This window comes from Heterodontus francisci, chromosome 31 (assembly GCF_036365525.1).
Source record: "Heterodontus francisci isolate sHetFra1 chromosome 31, sHetFra1.hap1, whole genome shotgun sequence".
NCBI classification, from domain to species: domain Eukaryota; kingdom Metazoa; phylum Chordata; class Chondrichthyes; order Heterodontiformes; family Heterodontidae; genus Heterodontus; species Heterodontus francisci.
Window position 1 is genome coordinate 28,680,568 of NC_090401.1, and position 25,894 is coordinate 28,706,461.

Below are 25,894 nucleotides of genomic sequence, written 5' to 3' on the forward strand. Positions count from 1 at the left end.
TTTCCTGGTCATTAAACCCCCTACCACTCTGTGCAGTATATTTACTTACAGCCTTCTAGGAGAATTTGATCTGTTTGCAACAATATATAGTACTGACAGAGTGTACGAGTACTTGAAAATGTCCTTTATATCCTTTTTATTGCATCTCCTTCTGTTGGAGTACCTTGGGTTGGGACGTTTCAGTATATTCCTGACCCAGGACATCCTCCTTCCCTCTCTCTGCCCCTACCACGCAGACAGCTGCAATGAAAAATGTGGCAGTAAAGATTATTTTTAGATTGCTATTGTGGCACAACAAAAGTATTTACACCAGACAAGTGATAAACTGAGCAGTGGATTATGCTCGATGAGTTATCTGCTGACCCAGAAATAGTATTGATTACAAAACCTTTTCATGTCTGGGATCTCAAATTGACAGGATGTAACTATCTGATTGTTCATTGTCCTAATCAAAATGAATCTCAACGCAGTTCCAAATCTTAGATCACAAAAATATGGCCATCACTAACCTATTTTTAACTATGAGCAAGTTAATAAAGGATTCAATTTATTATCATCAGAGATTGCTCACACAGTAGGCTGGATTTTACCAGCCCTGTGAAGATGGACTGCGAGGCAGAGGCCTCATAAAATGGCAGTGGAAGGTGCCAGGATGGGAGCCCAATGTCTTCCCGCCACCATGGGATATTCTGAATGGCGGGAATGCAGTGGCGCAGTCACCCGCTAACCAGATAGAAAACCCATTAAACTAATTAATAGGCCAATTAAGGGCTACTTCCCACCCTTGCCGGCAGTTTAACAGCATCAGGAAGGACACACTGTGTAAGGACACTGCCAGGTAAACCGTGGCAGCCTCCCAGCAGGTTCCCAGGGGGAGTCCTCCCCTGGAGTGGTCTCCTGGTGACAATGGCCATCCTTGCGACTCCGGCACTGCCACTGGAGGGTTCACCCCTCCTAACTCCAGGGCCTCTCGGCCTGGCCCCGGCACCTTAAAAAAAAAACTTACCTGGCCTTCAAGAGCACCTCAATATGGAGGCTCCCTCTTCTTCCTGCAGTCTCAGCAATGGTGGCACTGCCAAGGCTGCTGAGCTGCTGGCCCTCTGATTGGGGTGGCAGCTCTGAGAGGTGATCTGCCATCCTCAATTGGACGGCAGCCCGAGCAGTGGCCTCTTAATTGGCTGCCGCTGACAAAATGCCGCTCAGGGTCCCGCCACCGGTCCGCACGGGCTCACAACCTGCTTTCGGTCCCTGCGGTGGGACAACCCTGGAGTTGAAAAAAATTCCAGCCAGCGGCTTACATTTCTACAGGGCTCCTTATGAACAGATAGCAGTCATAAGAATTAAATAACTGACATGGAAGCATCAGAGGTACATCAGCTGCTCACATTTGAACATTTCTAATTCACTCTGAGCTTGACAGGTATATTTTCCAGACTCCCCTCAGGCATTCCTTCTGTGTAACCAGCCTCGACCCTCCCACCCCACCAATCTGTTATTGTACTGGTTTCCTGCAGACAGGAAAGTGGTAGATGATGAAAGGTTGTGACATATTTCGTTAACCACCAAGGGTTTGGGTGTGCATGCATTCAGCAACTGTCTCTGATTAAGGCTACAGCTGTCTTGCAGCTTTTATTTTGAGAATCAGAATACCTTAACATCAAAGATTTAGAGTTCAACTTTGTTCAAATTGTTGAAAGTTGCATTTAGGATATTCTTTTAACTCTACATGGCTCTGATGTAACAAATTTGGAACAGGGAAAAAAAACATATATTATATTTCAAAACATGCTTTTTCCATGTAACGTCTTTGAGATCTTTGTTTCAGTCCTCATGTTTACAGCCCTTTGTGCTTTGTTCTATTCTCAGAAGGGCACTTGAAATAGTACAGTACAAAATTAATCGATCATTTAAGCACAAATGGAGTAGGTTGCTTTATTGTATTAAAAGCCAGGTGCTTTGTGCACACTTAACCCAAAAGCTTGATGACGTTGTTATCCACAGGCCCTTCAAGTCAAAACCCGCTGCTGATCTCTCTTAGTGGCAACTACACATCTCCAATAACAGTTGTCAGCTCAGGCAACAAAGTATACCTCCGCTGGTCATCGAACTACGCCACCAGTCGGAAAGGCTTTAAGATCCACTATTCAGGTTAGTAAATACCTGGGAAAATCCTCCAGTAGTCATGCCATGTACTATAATGTCACCCTTGGGTTTTTCATGAGCCATAAGTTGGAATAGAGGTATCCAGTGAAAGAAGCATTTTGTAGTTAAATGTCACCGTCTGTTCTCAAAGGCCCTAAATTTCCTCTGACTTTCTGCTGTTAAATTGCCATAACTTCATCAGTATTTCTGGTCACAGTTGTGGTTTGTGCCACATTTCTGGTGAAGATACAGTAATGCAGCAGCAGTAGGGGTCCTAGGAAATTCAGGGCCATGATGTCTTAAAACGCTTCCATTTAATTACTTTCTAAACTGCAGACAGAGTGGTCATGCACAACCCAATTTTTGACACAAGATCCCTCAAATGACAAATTTGATGAATCGCCATTTAATCTGTTTTTAGTGATGTTGGTTGAAAGGTAACCAATGGGAGGGAGTACTCCCCTGCTCTTCCATGAATGCCATGGGATCTTCAACGTCCATCCAAACAGGACAAAGAGGCCTCAGTTTAACATTTCTTCTGAAAGACGGCACCTCCAATAATGCAGCACACATCCTGCTCTGTACTGAAATGCTGGCCTGGTCCTGGAGTAGGGCTTAAACCTACAACCTTCTGACTCAGAAGCAATGGGTTACAACATAACTTTACAACCGATGTTTGAATCCAGTTCAGGTTGCAGAAATGAAGATCTCTCACTGTTCAAATGGAATACTTTTAGAGCACGCAATACCTAATTTTAACGGCTTTCAATCCACATCAGAAAATTGGCTGTAAATCAACACTATTTGATGAGAAATTAGCAGTGTCACACCACAGCAATGGCTATCATGAGGAAGATAAAGGCGACACTGGAGATTTGTACATCGTTATCATTGAGGTATTTTGTCAGAAGGGAAGAGAGACAGCTTTTGTCTGGACCTAACCGATCTTACACCCAATGGAGGTGTTCATCGTTGAAACAGAGTTCCAAAAATAAGAAAATATGGAGTATTTGATTAGCACTTGATACGCAGCACTTGATTAGCACAAAATATTTCTGCCGCATTCCCTCGCCAAAAAAAAGATAGATTATAGAAGAGTTTCAAGTATTTCCTTTCCACCATTTTCTGCTTTGCTGATCTGGAACAGGCAGATATAGTATGCAAAATTTAAATCAGTCTCAGCTGAGCAAATCCAGATAAAATCCAGGTGGGCGTGAACCATCCTGATTTGAACTGGTTTGTGACTTGGCTGCTGCCCCTTAATTAGAATGTCTTCATCTGCTACAGCGTTAGTTGCTGGTGATTGAATTCTGAGCAAAAGAGGTGGGATGAATATTTTCTATTCATCTCTGCACTCTGAAACAAATTGCCTGCCTTATAATTAAATAAAATAAAAGACTACAGTTCTAAAAGTGAAAGAGATCCACAAATCTGGCCAGTAATCCAACAAAAATGTGACTAATCCAGTTGCCACCAGCAAAAACTAAGAGAGACAACCGTGCCTTTGTTGAGTTTATTTTTTTCCCCAATTTTTAAAGGCACCCTATCAAAAATCTGACCATGTTATGTAGGAATTGTCGGCTGAGAAGGCCTCTAATAATAGAATCGTTACAGTGCAGAAGGAAGCCATTCAGCCCATCCTGACCGCACTGGCTCTCTGAAAGAGCAATTCCTTCAGCTCCATTTCTCTGCCTTCTCCCCGTAACCCTGCACATTCTTCCTTTTCATATGACTCTCTAATTCCCTTTTGAATGCCTCAATTGAACCTGCCTCCACCACCTTCTCAGGTAGCACATTCCAGACCTTAACCACTTGCTCGCTGCATGAAAAAGCTTTTTCTCATGTCACTTTTGCTTCTCTGACCAAATACTTTAAATCTGTGCCCTCTCTATCTATCTATGTAGTTACTCTCTATCTGCTCTGTCCAGACCCCTCATGATTTTGAATACTTTTATCAAATCACCTCTCAGCCTTCTGTTCTCCAAGGAAAACAGTTCTAACTTCTCCAAACTATCTTCATAACTGAAATTCCTCAACCCTGGAACCATTCTCGTGAATCTTTTCTGTACTCTCTCATGTCTTTCCTCAAGTACGGCGCACAGAACTGGACGCAATGCTCCAGCTGAGGCTGAACTAGTGTCTTATACAAGTTCAACATAACTTCCTTGCTCTTGTACTCTGTCCCCCTATTAATAAAGCCCAGGATACTGTCTGCTTTATTAACTGCTCTCTCAACCTGCCTGCCACCTTCAGTGACTTATGCACATATACGCTCAGGTTCCTCTGCTCCTGCACCCCCTTTAGAATTGTACCCTTTATTCCATATTGTCTCTCCATGTTCTTCGTACCAAAATGAATCACTTCACATTTCTCTGCATTGAACTTTATCTGTGACTAGAAGAAATGGCCCCATGGACAACATTTAGCATCTTACAATTTGGCTGACATGGAAGCTGACAGTGTTCAACATAATGGGTATAAACTCATATTCTACCAGTCGATGATGAATACAACCTGCCTCACACAGCTACCATTATTTTTCCTTCTAAAATGTGCTATTTCCTGACATCCTCAGATCCCATATACCAATTTGCAAGAAGGTGCACAAAAGTGGTTTGTATGGCCACTTCTTTTACTTTGCCTAGACTAGAATGGAGATGCTACCACTCCATGGCAATGGTAGGAGTGCCAACATGCTTTGCTACATCATAAAGTTCTTGCCATCATGGGGCCATTCTTCAGTTTATTTGTGCTGCATTTTTCTTCTGATAATAATAACCTCTTCGATTTGGTGCCAGACTTTGGAGCTTCTACTAAGAGTTTTAGCTTGTGGATTCCAGGCTGTGCTGAGGTTTCTAGCAGTGTAAACAGAAAGACAATGGTGGGTTTTCATCAGTTCTTTCTTGTCACAGTATGGTTTGCCTTAGCAAAGGGATGCATGGAGAAACTGCAAAATGGTGCACCTATGTTACAGACAACAAGGTAGATTAGGAAAAGCTGGGCAATAGATTACAAAATCAGCCTTATTTGGTATTGGTGCAAAGCAGGCACTACAAGTGAAGTGGCAATGCAGGGTATCTCCCCATTCTAGTAACAACCTGGGCTGCTATGCAGGCTTTGAGTGATAATTAGACAAGTTAACTTGCCTGGCTTCTGCACACAGTCTAGGGCCTAGTTGCAGAGTGGCATTGTCACAGTCCAGTTGGGAAGTATAACCTGTCTGTTCTTGCCCAATGGGGTGGAAGGGATTTAAAGTGGTTTTTCAAACTTGGGGAACTTGCTGCAATTATTAACCCACTCCTAAAGACTTCCTGTCCTAACTTCCAGAACTCAGTGTTAACTATCCAAGGTAAAGCAGAACAAATAAATAGATAGCAACATAAATAACCTGCTCGGAAGTCCAGAAATAGAGAAAAATACTAACATGAAATGACAAATAGAAATCTGGCATATTTGTAGATAGTTTGTGAATCCCACATAGGCCAAGAAACCCCAATTTGGAAAACCTGTGACTGAAAAGAAGGAAGATAGAAAAATGATTAAGAAATGGGGAAGGAAATCAAATAAACACTCAGCATGTATTATTGAGAAATTTCTACTTTAATTTATCTTAACAGCAAACACAGCTATTCCAATGGTTTGCTTATAGACTGACTGAGGTTAGGTTATAAGTGAACAAGTGAACCTTCCCCACTGATCTTAATGGTGTTTATGAGGCCACAACTGCACACAAGTGAACACCCGATTACTGTAAATTCATTCACTGTTCCAAGTCTTACTCTGAGAAGAGGCTGATGTGAATAAATTAATCCATCTTTCCTCTTCCCCATCCCCACATGAAATTGCTGCAGTCTTATCCCTGTTTCAGATATCAGTGTAATTATTCTGCGCTGATATCTAAAGCTGACATAAGCACAAGAACGAAGCCATTAATCTAGAGTATTAGTGTACGCAGCAGAGTAGGATGAGGCTCAGAGTGAGTCTACTTCTGGTCGATAGCAATTCCACATTACAATGTTACAACTACTATTAACAAGCTCCTTAAACACAATGTGATGCTTAGTCCAGTGCTGGAACAATTTTTGATCTTCACTGATGCTTGAGACTATAGAAATTTAACAGGACATGAGCAGCATCAAAGGCTTGTGTGTATTGGACTTCACTAGATCCATTCCAGAATCACTGAATTGAAGGAAAATAGGGATGTATTTCAGTCAATCAAAATTATAGCTTGCATTTATTTTTGCCTTTCATTCAGAAAATATTCCAAGGTGTTTCATGGAAGATGACTGGATTCTGAACTCTAGTGGAAAGGCTAGGGGAAATGATTGAAAGCATAGTTGAAAAGGTATGTTTTACAAAAGCTTTTAAAGTGGGGTATGAAGTAGCAAGGCAGAGGAACTTAGGGAGAGAATTCCAGAAAGTAAAGCTGAACCACATCAAGGTTCTGACACCAACAATGGAGCAGAGAGAGTGGTGAACTGCAACAGTAGCAATGGTGGAGTGTTGTCGTTGAGGGGAGGAACAGCAGCAACAGAGCCTACCTGGAGTTGTTGTGTTGGAGACTTATGAAGGTTCAATTTTTTTTTTAGTTAGCTGCTGGTTCAAGCTTGGGTATACACTGCCTTGCAGTCGAGGCCCAATATATCAGATGTTTACTCAGTACTCATATCAAGGTGCTGGCCACAGAAGTCAGGGCACTGGGACTAAGCTCCTGCATGAGGAGAGCGAGAAGAAGGAGTCAGTTTAATAATCAATGCAACAGTGACCCATTTGATGTTGACTTGCAGGATAGGGCAATTGCAGAGATGACTAATTCCAGATTAAGGATCTACGAGAGAACCCTCACAGACATAGTTCTATTCAGGTATCATTGGGAGAACCAATCCTGTCAGGGAGGTCAGGTAACTTCTTAAGCCACAAGAGGGAAGCTTACGCAGTTTCTGCTTCTTACATAAATACTTCGACATGTTTCATGTCTCTTGGGTAGAGATTCTGGCCAGTGACAATGCGTTTGCAGTGAAAACTTAGTGATTCAGGTGCCACCCTTTTTCATTTCAGTTAGACAGACAGTGAAATGCTATGTGAATGAGGGCATTACAGTGTGGCTCTCAATTTTCCTGATTTCTGACCCAGCACCAATTCTGCCCATTTCAAATGAGCATTAAAGGCCAGCAAAGTTGTCAACTGTTGTCTCTTAAAGGTACACTGCGATGTTTTAGAGTCATTTACCACACAAAGAAGGCTATTCGGCCTATCAGGTCCATGCAGGCTCTCCACGGAGCAATCCAGTCAGCCCCACCCCTTGCTCGATCCCCATAGCCCTGGACGTTTATTTCCTTCAAGTGGCCATCCAATTTCCTTTTGAAGTCATTGATTGTCTCCGCTTCCACCATGCTTGTGGGCATAGAGCTCCAGGTCATTACCACCCACTGTGTAAAAAAAGTTCTTCTTCATATCACGCCTGCACCTCTTGCCCAAAACCTTAAATTTGTGTCCCCTAGTCCTTGTACCATCAGTATATTGGGACCAGTTTTTCCTTCTCTAATTTATTTAAATCTGTCATAATCTTGTACACTTCTATGAAATCTCCCATCAACCTCCTTTGTTCTAAGGAGAACAAACCCAGCTTTTCCAACCTAACCTTGTAACTAAAATCCCCCATCCCTGGAACTATGCTGGTAAATCTCCTCTGCTTCTCTCAAGGATCCTTATATCGTTCCTGAAGTGTGGTGCCCAGAACTGGATGCAATACTCCAGTTGGGGCCTAACCAGAGCTTTATATAGGTTCAGCATAACTTCCCTGCTTTTGTACTCAATGCCTCTATTTATGAAGCCCAATCCCATATACTTTGTTAACCACACTCTCAATATGTCTTGCCACCTTCAAAGATTGATGCACTTGCAACCCCAGGTAATTATATTATATTACAGAATATAGGTGAAGATTTCTAAGCACCATTCTCACAGGATTTCATGCCAGGCCACTAGAAGCAAACTGCCTGTACTCATCATTATTCTACTAAAAGTGACTGCAAGCTGACTACATGGCAGTACCCGTTGGGTACTGCCTCCACAGGGAAGCAGTTGCAGATTTGTGCCATCTGTTGCAAGGAGACCCATTGCCAACTTCCACCAGTGTAGTGGCACAATCCATTTTTTCTCCTTGCACATCCTTCCAGGTTAGCATGTGGGTCATTGGGAAAATCAGTAAGTGTGCTGCCCCCAGATGTGTCAGATAGGTAAAAGATTCATTGTTAATCATGGCTGGCACTTTTGCTTCCTTTTCATTAAATACCACAGGAACATAACACAGCTGCCCAGGTTCTCTGTGTTCTTCTATTCCTGATTTTTTGAATCCAAATGTACTTTTCAGATTTAAGCCTGTGCTTGTTTGAATGGAAATATGTGCCAGGAAAAATATCTGGGGATCTAGCTTTGCAATCTGATTGGCTACAAGTCAGAAAGTGGAGAGAGCCAACAGCTCTTAAACAGCTGCTGTTTACCCTCAAAGAGGATTGGCTGCAAATTTCATGTTACTTGGCAGTGATTAGGTGTGCCTTGAAGGTGGGACGAAGGATTCCAAGGGCTCGATTTTACCGGCCCCTAAGTGGCGGGAATGGAGGCGGGGTAGCTTGTAAAATAGTGGGGAGTCACATCAGAATGGCTCCCCGGAAAGTTTCCCGGAGGTGGGCCTGGGTGCAGATTGGGCAGCGGGCAGCCGATTTGTACATTGAAGGCCCCTATTAAGGGCCATTAGGTGGGGCTGCTGGCATTTTGCCATCAACAGGGCTGCATCTCCCAGCATGGGGAGGCCACCAGTTTCATGGAGGTGGCCCCCCTGCAGCCGTTTGGAGGGCCATCGCAGCTGGAGGCTGCGGAAAATAGCTGAGTCTGTCCCGTTGCCTGCAAATGCAGGCTCGGGACCACTATTTCGTCCCAACATCGGGGTCCTGAAGCCTGCCCCAACTTTCAGCATTAACTCTTTGGTGGTTTCGATACCAGAACTGCAGTAAACATGCACCACCCTTTCATGTTGAAGCTTGTCCGCTTTTCAAATGCCAGTTACAAGCTGCAAGGTACAATGGAATCTATAAACTTAGGTAGTTGGGGTGTAAGCAACCTCCTGAGCTGTCTTTGCACCTGAAGATCACATGCTGTAGAGAATTGGTCTCCCTCATGCAGTGCTCTGGGAGTAGCCAAGGGGATCTCCACCCATCCGTTGCAGTTTGTCCTGCAGCAGTAACTGCCACATTGCCAGGAGAGTTCATCAGAAACAGCTGAAGACTTGAGCGATAAAGCAATGCACAAGTAGGAAAAACACTCACTGTAAAAATATTAATCTTCAATATTCAACAACAGACCTCCTTTAAGAAATACACAAGAGCAGACTGACTCCCTGTCATGTATCTGTTTCATGTGAGTGAGCAACATCATGGGGTTGGAGCTTTGCCCGAACTCATAGAATTCAGGATGGGACCTGCTTTCCATAATTTCAATGCTGGCGTAGGTTTTGCTTGCTGGTAACAAGGGATCTTTCTTGATGTCAAAATCACCTACCAGAAGATCAGCTATCCTACGAATCAGGTAGATGAGATCAGTGGCGGGATGGTTATCGGTCATGTTCTTTGCCAGCGATGAACCGTGATCCTGATGGGAATTTTGAAAATTACCCCTGTTGTGTTTCAGAGAAGGATCTCAGATCGGCACCCCATTTAAGATAAGTAGAAGGAGTTCAGTTAACTTAACATCTTTCACCAGCTACTTAAATGTAAGCACTGTGTGTCAAGAAAAATACTATGCCAAATAAGGATTATTATTTCATTGGTTGGAAAATTGCATTAAACTAATGGAAAAAAATCCTGCAGTTAACTTTTTAAAAACTGGTAACCAAAATGGCTACTGCAATTGGTATCTGAAATGCCTTTTCACATTCCAGGGCCCCCAATAAGTGACAGAGGTCTGAGGAGCATGGACCCAGAACAATGGCTTGCTCTAAGTGATTGAATTACCTAAGATTGCTTCATTAGCACAACATTCAACTTGACTTTGAAAGAGCAAACCCCCTCCAAGTGTAAATATGGGCATCCTGGAACCTGTGGAGCCAATTCCGCAACTTGAATCTTAATAGAAGATTCCAGTGAATACACTGAGGCAGTCATGTGACCATCTGTCCTTCTCTTTGAAAGCTGGGAGTTCCCTTGAACAAAGGGAGTCAAGCCAGTAACTCAGACTGTGCAGCAGCAGAAAGGCTGCGTACCTCCCCGGATAACACCACTAGTTTGAAAACCATCTGTGACTGTGGACCCTCCAAACCTACAGATTGCTACAGACAGAGACCAAGGGAAGAGAGCCAGCTACAAGTCTGCCTCCAAGAAAGCCCCGAACCAAGTGGGCTGTAACAAAGTGCACTTTGACCAGCCAAAGATTTCAAGAATACAACTTCAGCCAGAAGACCACTAAATCATCCAACCTCACAGACTGTGTATTTAATTCCCATTTATAGAATCTATCCATCTCCCCTTGACATTTAATGGCATTGCCATCACTGAATCCCCCACTATTAAAATCCTGGGGGTTACCATTGACCAGAAACTGAACTGGACCAGCCTCATAAATACTGTGGCTACAACAGCAGGTCAGAGGCTGGGAATTCTGTGGTGAGTAATGCACCACATGACTCCCCAAAGCCTGTCCAGCATCTAAAAGGCACAATTCAGGAGTGTGATGGAATACTGTCCACTTGCCTGGATGGGTGCCACTCCAACAACACTCAGGAAGCTCAATACCATCCAGAACAAAGCAGCCTGCTAGATCAACATCCTATCCACCGCCTGAAACATTCACCCCCTCCACCACTGATGCACAGTGGCAGCAGTGTGTACCGTATACAAGATGCACTGCAGCAAATCACCACACCTCCTTTGGCAACACCTTCCAAACCCATGACCTCTTCCCTCTAGAAGGACAAGGGCAGCAGCTGCATGGAAAAACCGCCACCTGCAAGTTCCCCTCCATATCTCTCACCATCCTGACTTGGAACTATATCGCCGTACCTTCACTGTAGCTGCATCAGAATCGTGGACCCCTCTCCCTAACAGCACTGTGGGTGTACCCACACCAGATGGACTGCAGAGGTTCAAGAAGGCAGCTCATCACCATCTTCTGAAGGGCAGTTAGGAATGGGCAACAAATGTTGGCCTTGCCAGCGACACTCACATCCCATGAAACGAATATTTTAAAAAATGTTCATTCGATGCTCTTGGTTCATCTGGATTCGGAGCTTCTCCAAAAATGGCTTCCTCAACTAACTCTTATTAAAAAATAGATTAACAGGTCATGCATCACATTGCTGTTTGTGGGATCTTGGCTGTGTGCAAGATGGCTGCCATGTTTGTTCGAATAACAACAGCTACCCCATTTAAAAGTAATTAATTGTAATTGAAGTGCTCTTGAGACATTTACAAAATGATAAGGTCAATGCTGGGCTAAACAAAAATCAACTGAAAGACAACAGGAAAAAGAAGATGTTAATCAAAATGCATTCAGCAGTTTTAAAATGAGTAGTGATAATGAGCTTCATTTTTAAGCAGGCATGGTACATGGTATTGTTAATGTATATACTGTTACCATAGTAATTGAATTTTAATTGGATAAGAACCTATTTCCATTTAAACTTGGTTCTTCTTTCTGGGAAACAAAAAGCTTCTGCTTGATTTACCTTTAGACTGTACAGATTGAATATAATTATCTCAGAATTCTCAGTTTGATTTAATTGCATTATTGTTGTTCAGTCATAATGATTATTGCCAAAAAAAAACATTTAAATACAGAAACGGTAACTGGTTATTGATTTCTGAATGCGGCTGAAAATTGATGAGCAAGTTGTCAGATATTGCAACTTAATCTGAAAAGGGGCAGTGTTGCCATGGTGAGTAATTTGGCATGGTGTTGCCATGGTGAAGTATTTGGTGCAATAACATGATCATTTTGCTGATGGTATCTAGGTGCTAGAGGATTTTGTTTTGAATCTTTGTTTTAGTGAAGAAAAAACCCCGGATCAAATGGTGGAATGTAATTACTTATCGAAAATAACTTATTTTGTCTCTCTAGTTGTTGTAAGAGGTGAATCAGTCTGCAAAGAGACTCACAAAATACCATCACTGCCCATTTCAGGGTTTGTATCCTGAATCATTCAGTATATTTGTAAAATATGCCCTTTCTTTATCATCAGCCCCTTACTGTAGCCCACCAAGCCCCCCAAGACATGGCACGGTTCACACCCAAACTGGAGGGCTACCCAGCAGTACAGTGCGATTCAGCTGTGATCCAGGCTATCGGCTGATTGGACAGGGTGTTGCAACATGTTCTCAATCCCCCCAAGGCTGGTATGACTGGAATACCATTCCTCCTCTTTGTCAAGGTAAGAAAATGATCCCCTGTAAGAGCCCTATATCTATCATGGACAGGTATCTCAATCTTCACTTATGGAAATCGATAGAGAAAAGGAAATTGAAAAAAAAAACAGGAAAACCTATCTTGATCTGATCCTGGCTCTCACGAGGATTTCAACCCACAGCCAGAGAAGGATATATTAGAGAGTCCTTCAAATGACATTTGTCAATGTGTAGTTTGTATTCAATGAAAAATCATGTGTCACAAAATACAGTGGCCTAGAGTTTCCGTTAGGGACACAATTGGCAAAATGGATCCAGAATGCATTGGGCAGTGTGCTGGTCTTGCCGAGGTGAGGTCACGTACAAGTTTTCATGCAAACTCATTTGCATAAGCCCAAACGTAAACTCTCCCAAGAATCAACTCAATTAAGCTGCATACTCAAATGTAGTCTATTTGTGACTGGAATAAGGCCAGCGGGGCCTCAAGTGCTAGTGTGCGGTATTGTAAAAGGTAAGGGGAAAAAAATTCCCCTTCAGAATGAGGTTGGAGACTACAAGGTAAGCAGCACTTTTGTTTCTGTCATGCAAACTTTTTTAAACTTTACACCATAACTGATTTAAATCACTCTGGACAGTTGGCTGATTTCATGCCCTTGGGTTTACTTTTTAAACTAATTGCTGCAGAAGCAGGGCAGAGCTGATCAGTTGCTGCAATTGACTACTGGCCAGGTGATTAATACTGGAATCATGTGACCAGAGGTGCTTGTGTGTCCGAGGTCCTGGGCACATTGTGATGAACCCTTCTGAATGAAGGCAGTGAACAGAAATTTGCCATTCTGACCTGGGGGATGTGGCCAGTTTTGTGGGCATTGAATGCTTCAGACAAACTAACAAAATATTGAGGATTATTTGAGCATAAAGTGGGGCAGGATTTTGTGCTGCCATTGGAGATGGTCACTGAGGCAGGGGGCAAACGAAATGACAGGGGGTACCGTTCCTGACATTGCCCAGGTCCCTTGCCATTTTGTCAGGGGCGGGGAAGGCTTTCCCACTGCAGACCAATTGAGGCCCTTAAGTGACCAATTAATGGCCACTTAAGGGCAACTTCCTGTCTCCACCTCAATTTTGTTGAAGGCGAAGGGGACAGCCACTGCAGGGAGAAATCACCAGGTAAAGCCTGGCAGCCTCCTAGCGGGGTCGTGGGGCCCCTCCTTTGAGGGCAATGCAAAGCCCATATAGAGGGCCTCCCCCCAGTGGTGATGGTCGCCCTGCTCCGCCCCCTTGGGAGCTCCGCCCCCTTGGGAAGACCCCCCCCCCAACCTTCGTAAACCCACCCCCCACCCTGTCGTTGGGGCCTGTCTGAATGACCCCGGCGATTCTGACCCCTCTTACCTCTCTTGGTTGTCTCCTCCATTTTTCGGGACTGCAGAGCCTCTTTTAGTACAGGCAGTGGCTACTGCTCTCGGTGGTGCTGCCAGTACTGCAGAGCTGCCGGCCCTCCGATTGGCTGGCAACTCTGGCGGCTGGAGCTCATCCCTTAAAGGGACGGTATCCCTGATGGCGGGCAGTTAATTGGCTGCCCACCGTGTGATCGCAATGGGGTCCGACGGAGGGCCAAGGCAGGGTCTCCCCTCTACCTTCAGGCCTGCCACCGGGATCCCCGTCATCAGAATAAAATCTGACCCGTAGTTGCAGACATTATTCATGCTTAGAATTCTGTGATCTTTTGCTTTATTTGACTTGATTCTGCCCAGATTAAACTGTTATCTGGGTGGAAATCATGCTGAAACTCCAGGCCAATAAATAACTGTATGGTGTTAAAAGCAACTTTACAGCATGGTTGTTACAGATGGCTCCTCAATTTAGCTCTTTCTTTAACATTTCACACCTGATTATTTGTGGCCCAGTCCAAATGTGAGTGGAAGTGCATTGGAATTCCTTGTTTCCATTTGTTTGTTTATTCTCTTTATAACTATATTTCCTTCCTTAATGCTATCTGTGCCACCAGCTTTTTAGTCTCCTTCATGTCAAATATTGTTTACAACCACAAGCATTTTCAACTGCCACTTTTGAGTTGATGATTCATCACACAAAGTTGTGTGTCTTTCTCAAAGTGCCTAGCCTTAATCCTGCATCTCAACCTATTAATACAAATGAAATTGAGACATCAACTTGTAGAAAATGGTAAATGGACTCCCTGTGTTTTACCACTAAGTCTGGCAAAGCATTGGACCAGCAACATGCTGTATCATACAATGGTATAACCTTCAGTATCTCTTTTGTATTGCAGCAGTGTATATTTAGTGAAACCATTAATATTGATGCACCTTGTACCTCAAACAAAGCTGACAGACGTTCCTTTTCAGCCATTTCTTGTGGCGTTCCAAAAGCCCCAGCGAATGGGACAGTCTTTGGGAGAGAGTACACTCTCGGAACAAGAGCCATCTATCAGTGCAATGAAGGATATAGATTACAATCTGGTGAACTATCAACAGCTGTCTGCCAGGAAAATGAAAAATGGAGCAACAATGACAACCCTCCACTATGTGTGGGTGAGTGTGCCTTTGGGAGTTCTGTTCCTCAGCCTCTGACAGGAAATCACTACATGAGTGAAGGAGAAACACAGATTGTCTACATTCCAGGGGCCTAGTGATCCAATTGGTTAGGCTTTCAACATATTGTTCCATGGGTTGCTAGGATCTATCTATCTGTCTGTCCATCAGTCTGTCCCTTTGTCCCTCTCTGATTGCATCCATCGTGTTGGCAAGGTGAGGCTTCCATCTTATAACATGATCATTCAACCATATGATCCAGCTTGTGCACCTAAGGAAGATAGCTGAGTGTTTTCTAAATGGTGTGAAACTAGGGAAAATGGAGGATCAGAGGTTTAGGGGTCCAAGTACAGAATTACTAAAAGCTAGTGGTCAGGTACAAAAAATAATTAAAATGACTAATAGAATGTTATCCTTTACTTCAAGGGGGTTGGAATACAAAGTAATGGAAGTCATGTTACACTTATATAAATTTCTTATTAGACCACATCTAGGCTGGGATTTGATAGGTCCCCATCAGGCGGGGTCACGGAATATCACTGCGGGGGGGTGGAGGTAGGATTGCCACCAAGCAATCTTCCCCGGGGTGGGATAGGCCAACGATGGCCTTCCTGTCCAGAGGCCAATTGAAGCCCTTAAGTGGCCTATTAATGACCAATTAAGGGCCTCTTCCCACTGCCAATGTGATCTTATCAGCGGCGGGGGTGGCCTCCACCTCATGGGTAGGTCACCTTGTAACACAAGGCACCCTCCCTGCAGGCTTTGGGGTGGGGGGGGGGGGGGGGGGGTCCCTCCTCCTTGGACAATCTGTGGTCCATGAAGGATGTCCACCGGGAACCACTTCAGCCTGGGACCCCCCTCCCTAGGGGCTGCATGACCACCCCCTCACTGGGGCCTTCCGGACTGGCCCCAGCAACCCTGCCTCACCTACTTCTGGTTAGGGGTTCCAACGCTGGGCCTGAGTCCGAGGCCTCTGCAGTACCGGCACTGGCCACCACTCCTGGTGGCGCTGCTGATACTTCTGAGCTGCCAGCCCTCAGATTGGCTGGCAGCTCATGGAGGTGGGATCCCCATCTTTAAAGGGACATGGATCCGGCTCATTAAACTTTGATTGAAAAAGACCGGATGATTGCTATGGGGGGTGCAGGGAAAGGCTGAGGCAGGGTACCCCCTGCCCCGTACACAAAATCCAGCCCTTGGTGTATGGTATTCAGTTCTGGCCATTGTACCTCAGGTAGGATCTATTGTCCTTGGAGGGGTGCAGTGGAGATTCACCAGAATGATACCTGGGATTAAAAGTTTTAAATTATGAGGACAGGTTTCATAGACCATGCGTATATTCCCTTGAGTATAGAAGATTAAGGGATGATCTAATTGAGATATTTAAGATTATTTAAGAAATTGATAGGGTAGAGAGAGAGAAAAACAATTTCCTCTGGTGGGATCCAGACAAGGGAACCAAACATTAAAATTAGGCTATTCAAGAGTAATGTCAGTTAAGTATTTCTTCACACAAAGGGTAGCTGAAATCTGGAACTATCTCCTCCAAAAAGCTGTTGATGTTAGGACAATTGAACATTCCAAACTGAGATTGATAGATTTTTATCAGGCAAGGGTATTAAGGGTTACGAAACCAAGGTGAACAGATGGAGTTACGATACAGATTAGCCGCAATCTGAATGATGCAACAGGCTCAAGGAGCAGAATGGCCTATTCCTGTGCTCCTATACTCTCCTGCTCCTTCCCCATACCCTTTAATATTCCTGTTTTGCAACCAACTATCTGATTCCCTTTTCAAATAATTTCTGGACTCTGCTTCAACAAATGTTTGTGACTGAAAATTTCACTTTCTAACTGACCTGTGTGTAAAGAATTTTTCCCTAACCTCACCATTTTTTTTATGGTTATCTTAAATTTGTTACCATTTACTTGACCAATGGAAAAGAATCAAACAGTACAGAAGGGTGCCATTCAGCTCATTGTGGCACTGCCAGCTTTTTGAGAGAGCTATCCAATTATTCCCACTGCCCTGGTCCTTGCCCATAGCCCTGCAAATTTATCCTTTTCAAGTATATGTTCAATTTGAAAGTTACTGGTAAATCTGTTTCCACCACCTTTTCAGGCAGCACATTCCAGATCATAACAACCTGCTGAGTAAAAAAAAAAATCTTCTCATTCCTCCCTGATTGTTGCTCATTTGCTTCAATCTCTGTCCTCTGGTAACTGACCCTCCTGCACGTGGAAACAGTTTCTTCCTATCTACTCTAACCAATTCCTCATAATTTTGGATTTGTCTATCAAATCTCCCCTTAGCATTAGACTTGTTTAATTCTTAGTGAAACACTTTTATCAAAGCATGTTTTTTTTTGTATTTATACTGGGAGTCACCTCCTATTTCTCTTATCAGTTTTTTTGCCACAATTTTTAACAAATGCCTGTTCCATTAAGGTGCTGAATGCAGAATCCTCCCCCTGCTCATCTATCTTGATGTAAAGGAGAGTGTCCTACTTCGGTTCCATGGATGAAGTTATTGTGAATCAATTCATTTTGAATTGACAAATATATAGTTGTTTTTACTCCAAGCATTGACAATCCTGGAAAATAATCATTAAATAAGTGGAAAATATTTTTGTAGCGGCTTCTTTAGCCAAGAGTTCTGAATTAATATTTTTCGTGAAATTATCAAACCTTTTATCAACTCAATTTGTCTGCAAAATACCATTTATTAAGTGGACTAATTTAAGAATGTCTCACGATTCAGAATGTCAATTATTGTTCAGGCAAAATTATGACATATAAAAAGAACATCCTTATTCACCATGCATGGTCTTGTAACAGCATAAAGTGCTTCATAGGGAACGAAATATAGAGGGGGGCGGTGGGGGGGTGTTGGTGCAAACAAAATGGCAGGGAGCACCGTTCCTGGTTTGTCCAGGCCCCTTGCCATTTTGTCCAGGGCGGGAAGGCTGAAGACTGCCTTGCCACCTCAGACCAATTGACACCCTTAAGTGGCCAATTGTTGGCCACTTAAGGGCCTCTTCCTGCCTCCACCTCAATTTTGTAGAAGCCGGAGGGGTCCACCGCCATGCGGAGTCCCCGACCCCACTTAGCTGTCCCGGGGTCGTCTTCCTTCAGTACTGCAGAGCCTACTGCAAGACCAACAATGGCCACCGCTCCTGGTGGTGCTGCCGGTACTGCACAGCTGCTGGCCTTCCAATTGGCTGGCAACTCTGGAGGCGGGAGCTTGTCGTTTAACGGGGCGGCATATTCGATGGTGGGCAATTAATTGCCTGCCCACTGTGAAATTCCAATAGGGGTCCGATGGAGGGCCGAGGCAAGTTCTTCCCCATCTTCCAGCCCCCCACTGGGACCCCCGTCGCCGGAATAAAATCTGGCCCATTGTCTCTGTTGTCAATTAGGGGAAAACTGTAGCCAATTATGTAGTGACTTCTGTTCCTGCCTACTTATTGAGGTAAAGGATGTCAGTATTCAGAATGGAACTGCTTGCTCCACTCATGTCAGCATCAAGCAATTCCAGATCAGGTGTAGCGTACATCAAAATACTCTGCCTGCTCTTTCACTGCCAGATATCTTGACCCAAACAGAATAAAGCATCTTTATTCTGCATTTCCATTTTCCACACCACATCCTTGTGATTCCTTCAAACAATAATTCATGCTCAGTTATGGCCAGAGATCTGCTGTGGCCTTGTCAGCATTAGGAGCTGGACTGGGGCTGCCTGGTCCCCTTGCACAGCACCCATAAGCTGAAAGAGAGTGGAAACTTTCATACAGTCATTTATGGTGTGGAACCACACCCGGATGGCAGAGGTGGAATTTAAAAAAACACAAGAAAAATCAATGCATTGCAAGATCATCTTCATTTTATTTATACATTTTTGTGGTATATTGTAATTAAATCTTGGCATGTAAGAGAAGATTAATTCTATTCTTTGGAACTTCTCTAGACCCTTCTGAAGAAGGGTCACTGACCTGAAACGTTAACTCTGCTTCTCTCTCCACAGGTGCTGCCAGACCTGCTGAGTATTTCCAGCATTTCTTGTTTTTATTTCAGATTTCCAGCATCCGCAGTATTTTGCTTTTAATTCTATTCTTGATTGATCAAAATGATAACCGATCAGAAAATTGCAACTCAATGGGTAGTGAAGTGATAAACTGCTATTAATTGTTGTTCGATGTCTGTTCTTGCAGCTGTGACATGTCCTGAACTTAATAGTGTCCATGTAGAGCATGGGGATTGGAAGCTGTTATATGGAAACCCAAATCAATTTGGAGCTCAAGTGATTATCATTTGTGACCCAGGGTATTACCTGCAAGGACTTAGGGCCATCAGTTGTCAAGCTAATGGGACCTGGAGTGTGGGAGAGCAGAAGCCCAACTGTGAAAGTAAGTATCCAGCATTATAACACAGATTAGTGATTAAAAATATTAGACACGGCTGCTTGCCTTAAGGTGAACAGTTTACTGTCAGTTGCTTGAGGGTCTGCTTCCTGACGGGAAAAGTTTGAAGTTGTTGGTTGATATTTCTGACTGACCCACTACGTGTTTTGACTTGTATCAGAAATTATTATTTCGGATCATTTGATGAGCCAAGTGCATAAGTACTCCGCCCAGTGTTGCAGAAGGTTATCTATAACAGAGGGACCCGATCCACAGTGCTGTAGGTAATCTTAGCTAAACAGTTAAAGCACCACAGTTGGCCTTAGCATTCATGGGTTAAGGAGGGAAAAGATAGCCAGGTTTCTCACTTCAAGTAACTGTCCGGACGGACACTCCTTTTGCAGTGTTGTGGATGGCCTCCACAAACAGGCCACTCACACATCCAGAATGGGAACATGGAGAACAGTTCCGATATTTATGCGGAAACATGGAGTGAGCCGTGTGCCATGTCTACAATTGAGAAATCTGAAAATACCAGGAAGTTGAAGGCCCTGCTGAATTTAACTGCCGCACTTCATTTTTTTTTTTAACTCCCTTTTCCGCTGGATGGCCGAGCAGACTAGAGACGATCCCCGGGAACTGGCGAAGATGGGTGGGGGGATGGTTAGTGGTGCAATGGGGGGGGGATCGGGTTCTGGTTGTACAGCAGTGAGGAGGGAGGGAAAGGGTAAATGGGATTCTGGGAAATGTAGCTTTTCATTAGATCCCTATTGAAAATTTTGTTAAGCCAAGGCAGCAAAGCTGTCCAATGCCAGCTTTTACTTTAACAGCTGGCTGGTATAATTCGTTTGATTTTAAAATGTCAAACTGGTGCAGATGTTTTTGAAGTCTTTTCATTTAGTGTTGATAATTCTCTTTAAATAGTTTTGTTCAAACATTAACGGTTGGTGATATCAGGGACAGACTGTTTGTGAAGGAATTACTGATGCCTCAATATGTGAGGGAGCTCAATGAATGAACTATTTATGTCTTGGAGCAACTTAGCTTATTGACCAGACCTCTACTGATATTGACTTGGTTCTTTTGCAGTGTCAGAATCAGGACCCCTCTCATCTAGTTCCATCATCATATTATCAGTACATCCTCTTCAAACAATAGTATCTTGGTGGAAATAAATCCACCAAGATAAAGACAGAGGGAAGAGAGAGGGTGTTAAAATTAATCTTAATTCTTTATAACTGCAAATTCAGTCTTTAATATACATGCACTATCTACTTTTTTTCCATATCTGAGATTATGGGCAAATAAGGGGTTTCCATTTTAAGACGGAGATGAAGGTCGTTAATCTTTGGAATTCTCTTCCCCTGAGAGCAGTGGAGGCTGGGTCATATATTCAAGGCTGAATTAGACATACTTTTGATATACAGGGGAGTCAAGGCTTATGGGGGCAGGCAGGAAAGTGGAGTCAGATCAGCCATGATTTTATTGAATGGAAGAGCGGGCTCAAGGGGAAGAATGGCCTACTCCTGCTCATACTTCTTTTGTTCTAATGCATGAGACCATTGCAGGAGTGTGCTGCAGGGCGCCACCCAACCAGTCCAAGCATCGGAACCACAACTTCAGGAGCCTGATGGCCTGCTCGATTGTGGGCCTTGTGAGCAGATGGCTTCAGTTGTAGTGCCTCTGTGCCTCTATTTCAGGTTCACGTAAAGGTGTGAGTAACCATCTCTTCAAGAGATATCCGTGGTCCCCGAGAATTGATCCTCAGAGTTTCTGTGGTGACATGAATAGCTGTGGCACCCTGGACGCCGGAGGATAAAGGCGTCTTGGTAGGATAATGGGTGCACACATGCATAAAGCTCTTGTTGTGGTCACATACCAGGTGAACATTTAGGGAATGGAAGCCCTTTCTGTTGATGAATCTCCATGGCTGCTTGGTGACCACATGGGTGCAATCAATAATGCCCTGCACCTGCAGGAATCCAGCGCCAGAGGCAATTTTCACTGCCCTTTGTGCCTACGAGGCCAAATCTGTTTGAAATTGTATGTACTGTGCAACTCTCACACTTAGGGCATCAGTGAACTGCGAGATGCAATGTTGTGCTGACATTTGCCACCAAGGTCCGTTGCCAATCCTCAAAAGGATCCAGAGGCGAAGAAGTTCAAAGCCACAGTGACATTAATGGCTATTGGCAGAACATAGCAAGCAGTGCTGCCAGGTCTGAAGTTTTCCTCAATGAGGGTACAAATTTCAGATACCATCTGCCTAGATAGGCACAGTCACCTATGGCACTGATTCTCTGACAGGTCCAGATAGTTTCTCTTTCACCGGTATACTCGATGCTGCCTTTTTTGCCTTCCTGCCCCTCATTCCTCTCCTCTGCCCTCCTCATACCTGGGGTTCTGCATCTGCTCCTGAGACTGTTGATCTTCATTGATACTCATCCCTGTCTCTAAGTACCTTCATCCCATGTCCAGCTGTTGCCTTGCTTGTGGTCAGCTGCACTCACAATGCTTACTGAGCCCCCATTTTGGCCCCACGATCCCTGGAGGGACATGATCAATGCACACAGAACACTTGCTCAGATAACTCTGCTCACCCAATGGCAGCTGTGTGCCAATGGATGAGTGCCCCTCATAGCAGTGCACCCTGTTATGGGCCCACCTAATTAAATGGCGCAGCCATGACTGGCTCCCTGCTGTGTTGCCACCTCCTTATACTTGGACAGTTCCAGATCCATCGTGTAACCCCTGCCTTCCCACCAAAATTGCAAACTGGCACTTAACAAGCTGAGAATAAGCTCATTAACAATCTTATTTGGCTGTTGATCCAAACCAGGTGGGTTGCTGGGTCCCACCATCTCCTCACTCCTGAACAAAATTGTAGACTGCCAGAATGGCACCTGCAAACTGACATGATGGCCAGCGGTTGAAATTAAGCATTTGCCTGCCTCTGTTCCCGTCCCCATATAGGGGTGAAAATCCTGCCCCCTTGGGAATTCTGGAAGACCAAAACCAATGTGTCCACTATCTCTGAAGCCACTTCTTTTAAACCCCTATGATGTAGATCATCATATCCAAGGGATTTGTCAACTTTAGTCCCATTAATTTCTCCAGTACTATTTCTTTACTCATACTAATTTCTTTAAGTTCCTCATATTCACTGAACCCTTGTTTCCCCACTACTTCTGGAATGTTTTTGTGTCTTCTACCATGAAGATAAATACAAAATATTTGTTTAATGTCGATGCCATTTTCTTATTTCCCATTATGATTTCTCCTCTCTCTGCCTCTAAGGGACTCATGTTTGCTTTTGCTAGTCTCTTCCTTTTTGCATAGCTATCGAAGTTTTTACAATCTATTTTCATGTCTCCTCTCAGTTAATCTCATCCTAGTTTATTATTCGTTTTGGCAACATTATGCGCCCCTTCCTTTAACCTAATCTATCTTTAACTCCTCTTGTTAGCCATGGTTGGATCGTTTTTATCCATTAGGAGAACATGTTTTCATTAAAAATTATGAATTAATCCTTTAAATGTTTATCATTGTTTATCTATTGTCATATCTTTTAATCTAGTTTCCCAATCAACTCGCCCTTCATACCCTTAGACAAAGCTCCCCATTTGCTCCGGGTTCAAATTAGTTCATTTGCAAGAGTTTCCATTGCTTTCATGTTTATATTGCCATCCCAAGAACTGTTGTAGCTACACCTCAAAAATCTGTATGAATTCAAAATATTTTGCACACAATACCAGACCAACTTGAGACTATTCTCCTTAGGTGGGAGGTAAGGGGCGGTGTGGGGGGTTCTTTTTGGAGTTGAAGTAGCTCTGATGATGGAATTTTGAAACCAAGTCAATCTTCAGTGGTAGATTTTATAATCAGACACCTAACAAAGTAATTCCACAGAGCCTCAGAGTGCTATTGATGACTGACTGGCTAGTCTGGTTCACTAATAGGCCTACTCCTACATATTCTGTCATGTGAGTACCACGTTTCTTCTTAGTTGCCTCTAGATAGCTCTGCAAGCCAATGCCCTAACAGATAGAAAGGTAATAATTGGACAAAGAGGAGAAAGCTTACTGGCACTTTGTAAGTAAACTGCAAGTTTAATCTCTGTTACATTTGGGGACCTGGTTCTGCCTACCTGCTCTGAAATGTTCTTGACCTGGAGAAGTGTTCTTATTGGGAAAACCATCCAAAATAGACAAACAGAAATTCTACATGTTGTTTGGTTTGTAAACTTTTAAACATGGCTGTGTCAGGCACCTGGCTGATCAAAAAATGTTGTAGGAGGGAAGGTATTTTCGAGAGGATGATTTGTTAAAATTAATTATTCAATCTTGTAACTCTTTAGTAATCTCATGTGGAGAACTGCCATTTCCTGCAAATGGCAATAAGATTGGAACATTAACGATATATGGTGCAACTGCCATCTTTTCCTGCAATACCGGATACACAATGGTAGGATCCCGGGTGCGTGAATGCCGATCCAACGGACTGTGGAGTGGAATGGAAGTGAAGTGTCTTGGTCAGTATTTAGGAGATGTTTACATAACAGTGTGAAAAACTATATGTCTTGTGAGCTGTGAGATTTTGCTTATTGAATGTTACTTGTTGATGTTTGTATCAATTTTAGTAACAAAGAAAATTTGCAATGAATATCAATGAGTCATAGCTTAACAGCTGCTTCTGAAATTTTGCAGTTAAGTGTGTGTATTAAGCAAAGGGGTACTGGCAACTAATTCCAAGATCAAATTGACAAGTTTACCAACAATAGCTTTGGAAGCCTCCCTTTGTTATACCAGCCTGACTAAAGTTCTAATTTTAATGACGAGTTGCCAAATTAACCTACCTGAGTTATCACATTACAAAATTATAATATTTAGACATGAAAATACTCAAACTTGCCAACGTGTTCATCAGGAATTTGTAAAATCTCTTCATGTAAATAGTTTAAAGGCAACTATTGTTTCTTGTCCTTTTTGAATTCTGTCCTGGAGTTGAAATCGATTAAGCCATAACTGTTACTGATTGCAGTTTCTTTGGTTTTAGCTGGTCACTGTGGGATGCCCAAGCCCATTGTCAATGGCCAAATAATTGGAGAAAATTTCAACTATCGTGGGACAGTGGTGTATCAGTGCAGTCCAGGTTTTCGCTTGATTGGAACTTCAGTCCGAATTTGCCAGCAGGACCATAAGTGGTCAGGCAGATCACCTGTATGTGTGCGTAAGTATTGCTTCAGAACATAATTTAATAATCAATTGTGGGGAGCGAAGAATCTCTGGTGAAGCTATTATGCTTTTCTTCCTAGTCAATTCTCTCAACTGTGTTTTTACTTTTCTTGCTAGATTTCTGCGTTCTTAGCTCACTTGGATAACTAAGAATTTTTTTCACAAAATGGGTCATTAGACTGTGCAGTGCTTGAGTATTGAAGTCGTCAATCACAATACAGTATTCAGAGACATATAGATAAATACTTGCCAAAGAAAGGCGTTAGAGGGTATGAGGTAAGAACAAAGTAAGGAACTTGGCACAATGCAATATTTGAGCTTTTTACCGAGTTATCCTGGGGAGAACTTTGGATTAATTGATATGAGATTGTTTAAGTTAAATAAGTATTGGGAGTTAACTCCTTGTGAATTGAATTTAAGGAAGGATGTAAATGTGTTTGAGGTGGTTCAGAGGAGGTTTACTAGATTGATATCTGGAATGAGCGAGTTGTCTTATGAGGAAGGGTTGGACAGACTGGGCTTATTTTCACTGGAGTTTAGAAGATTGAGGGGAAACTTGATTGAAGTATGCAAGATCCTGAACGGTCTTGACAAGATGATTGTGGAGAGGATGTTTCCTCTTGTGGGTGAGTCTAGAACTAGTGGGCACTGTTTTAAAATTAGAATTCGCCCTTTTAGGACTGAGATGAAGAGAAATTTTGTTCTCTCAGACGGTTATGCGACTTTGGAACTCTCTGCTTCAGAAGGTGGTGCAGGCAGGGTCATTGAATATTTTTAAGGCGGAGGTAGATAGATTCTTGTTACACAAGGGAATCAAAGGTTATCGGGGATAGACGAAAGTGTGGAATTCGAAACGCAAACAGATCAGCCATAATCTTATTGAATGGCAGAGCAGGCTCGAGGGGCCGAATGGCCTACTTCTGCTCGCAATTGGTATGTTTGTATGTATGTATATTATCCAGGAAGTTGATTTAGGACTACTGACTGGGATACTAGACAGAATAGCAATCAGAACTAAGTATACCCACATCATTTTGAGGCAATGGGGACAGAGTCATTGGCATATTCCAGAGAGGTTTGCACGTTGACTTTTGAAATAGAGGCATCCAATCAGAGGGCCTGGCTGGTCATCCAAAACCACCAATGCACAGTGTTTTAATACAGGTTTC

At 43.3% G+C, this 25,894-nt stretch overlaps 1 protein-coding gene across 1 annotated transcript in view; it reads left to right on the forward strand.

Moving 5' to 3' along the window:
• The window catches only part of csmd2 (CUB and Sushi multiple domains 2), a 2,056,060-nt gene that overhangs the window by 1,881,402 nt on the left and 148,764 nt on the right, over positions 1-25,894 (forward strand). Inside the window, exons 48-53 of the mRNA XM_068011193.1 lie at positions 2,002-2,148; positions 12,377-12,565; positions 14,906-15,091; positions 19,303-19,497; positions 23,849-24,022; positions 24,547-24,720. Coding sequence (XP_067867294.1) covers positions 2,002-2,148; positions 12,377-12,565; positions 14,906-15,091; positions 19,303-19,497; positions 23,849-24,022; positions 24,547-24,720 — 1,065 coding nt within the window. The remainder of the gene's footprint in view (positions 1-2,001; positions 2,149-12,376; positions 12,566-14,905; positions 15,092-19,302; positions 19,498-23,848; positions 24,023-24,546; positions 24,721-25,894) is intronic.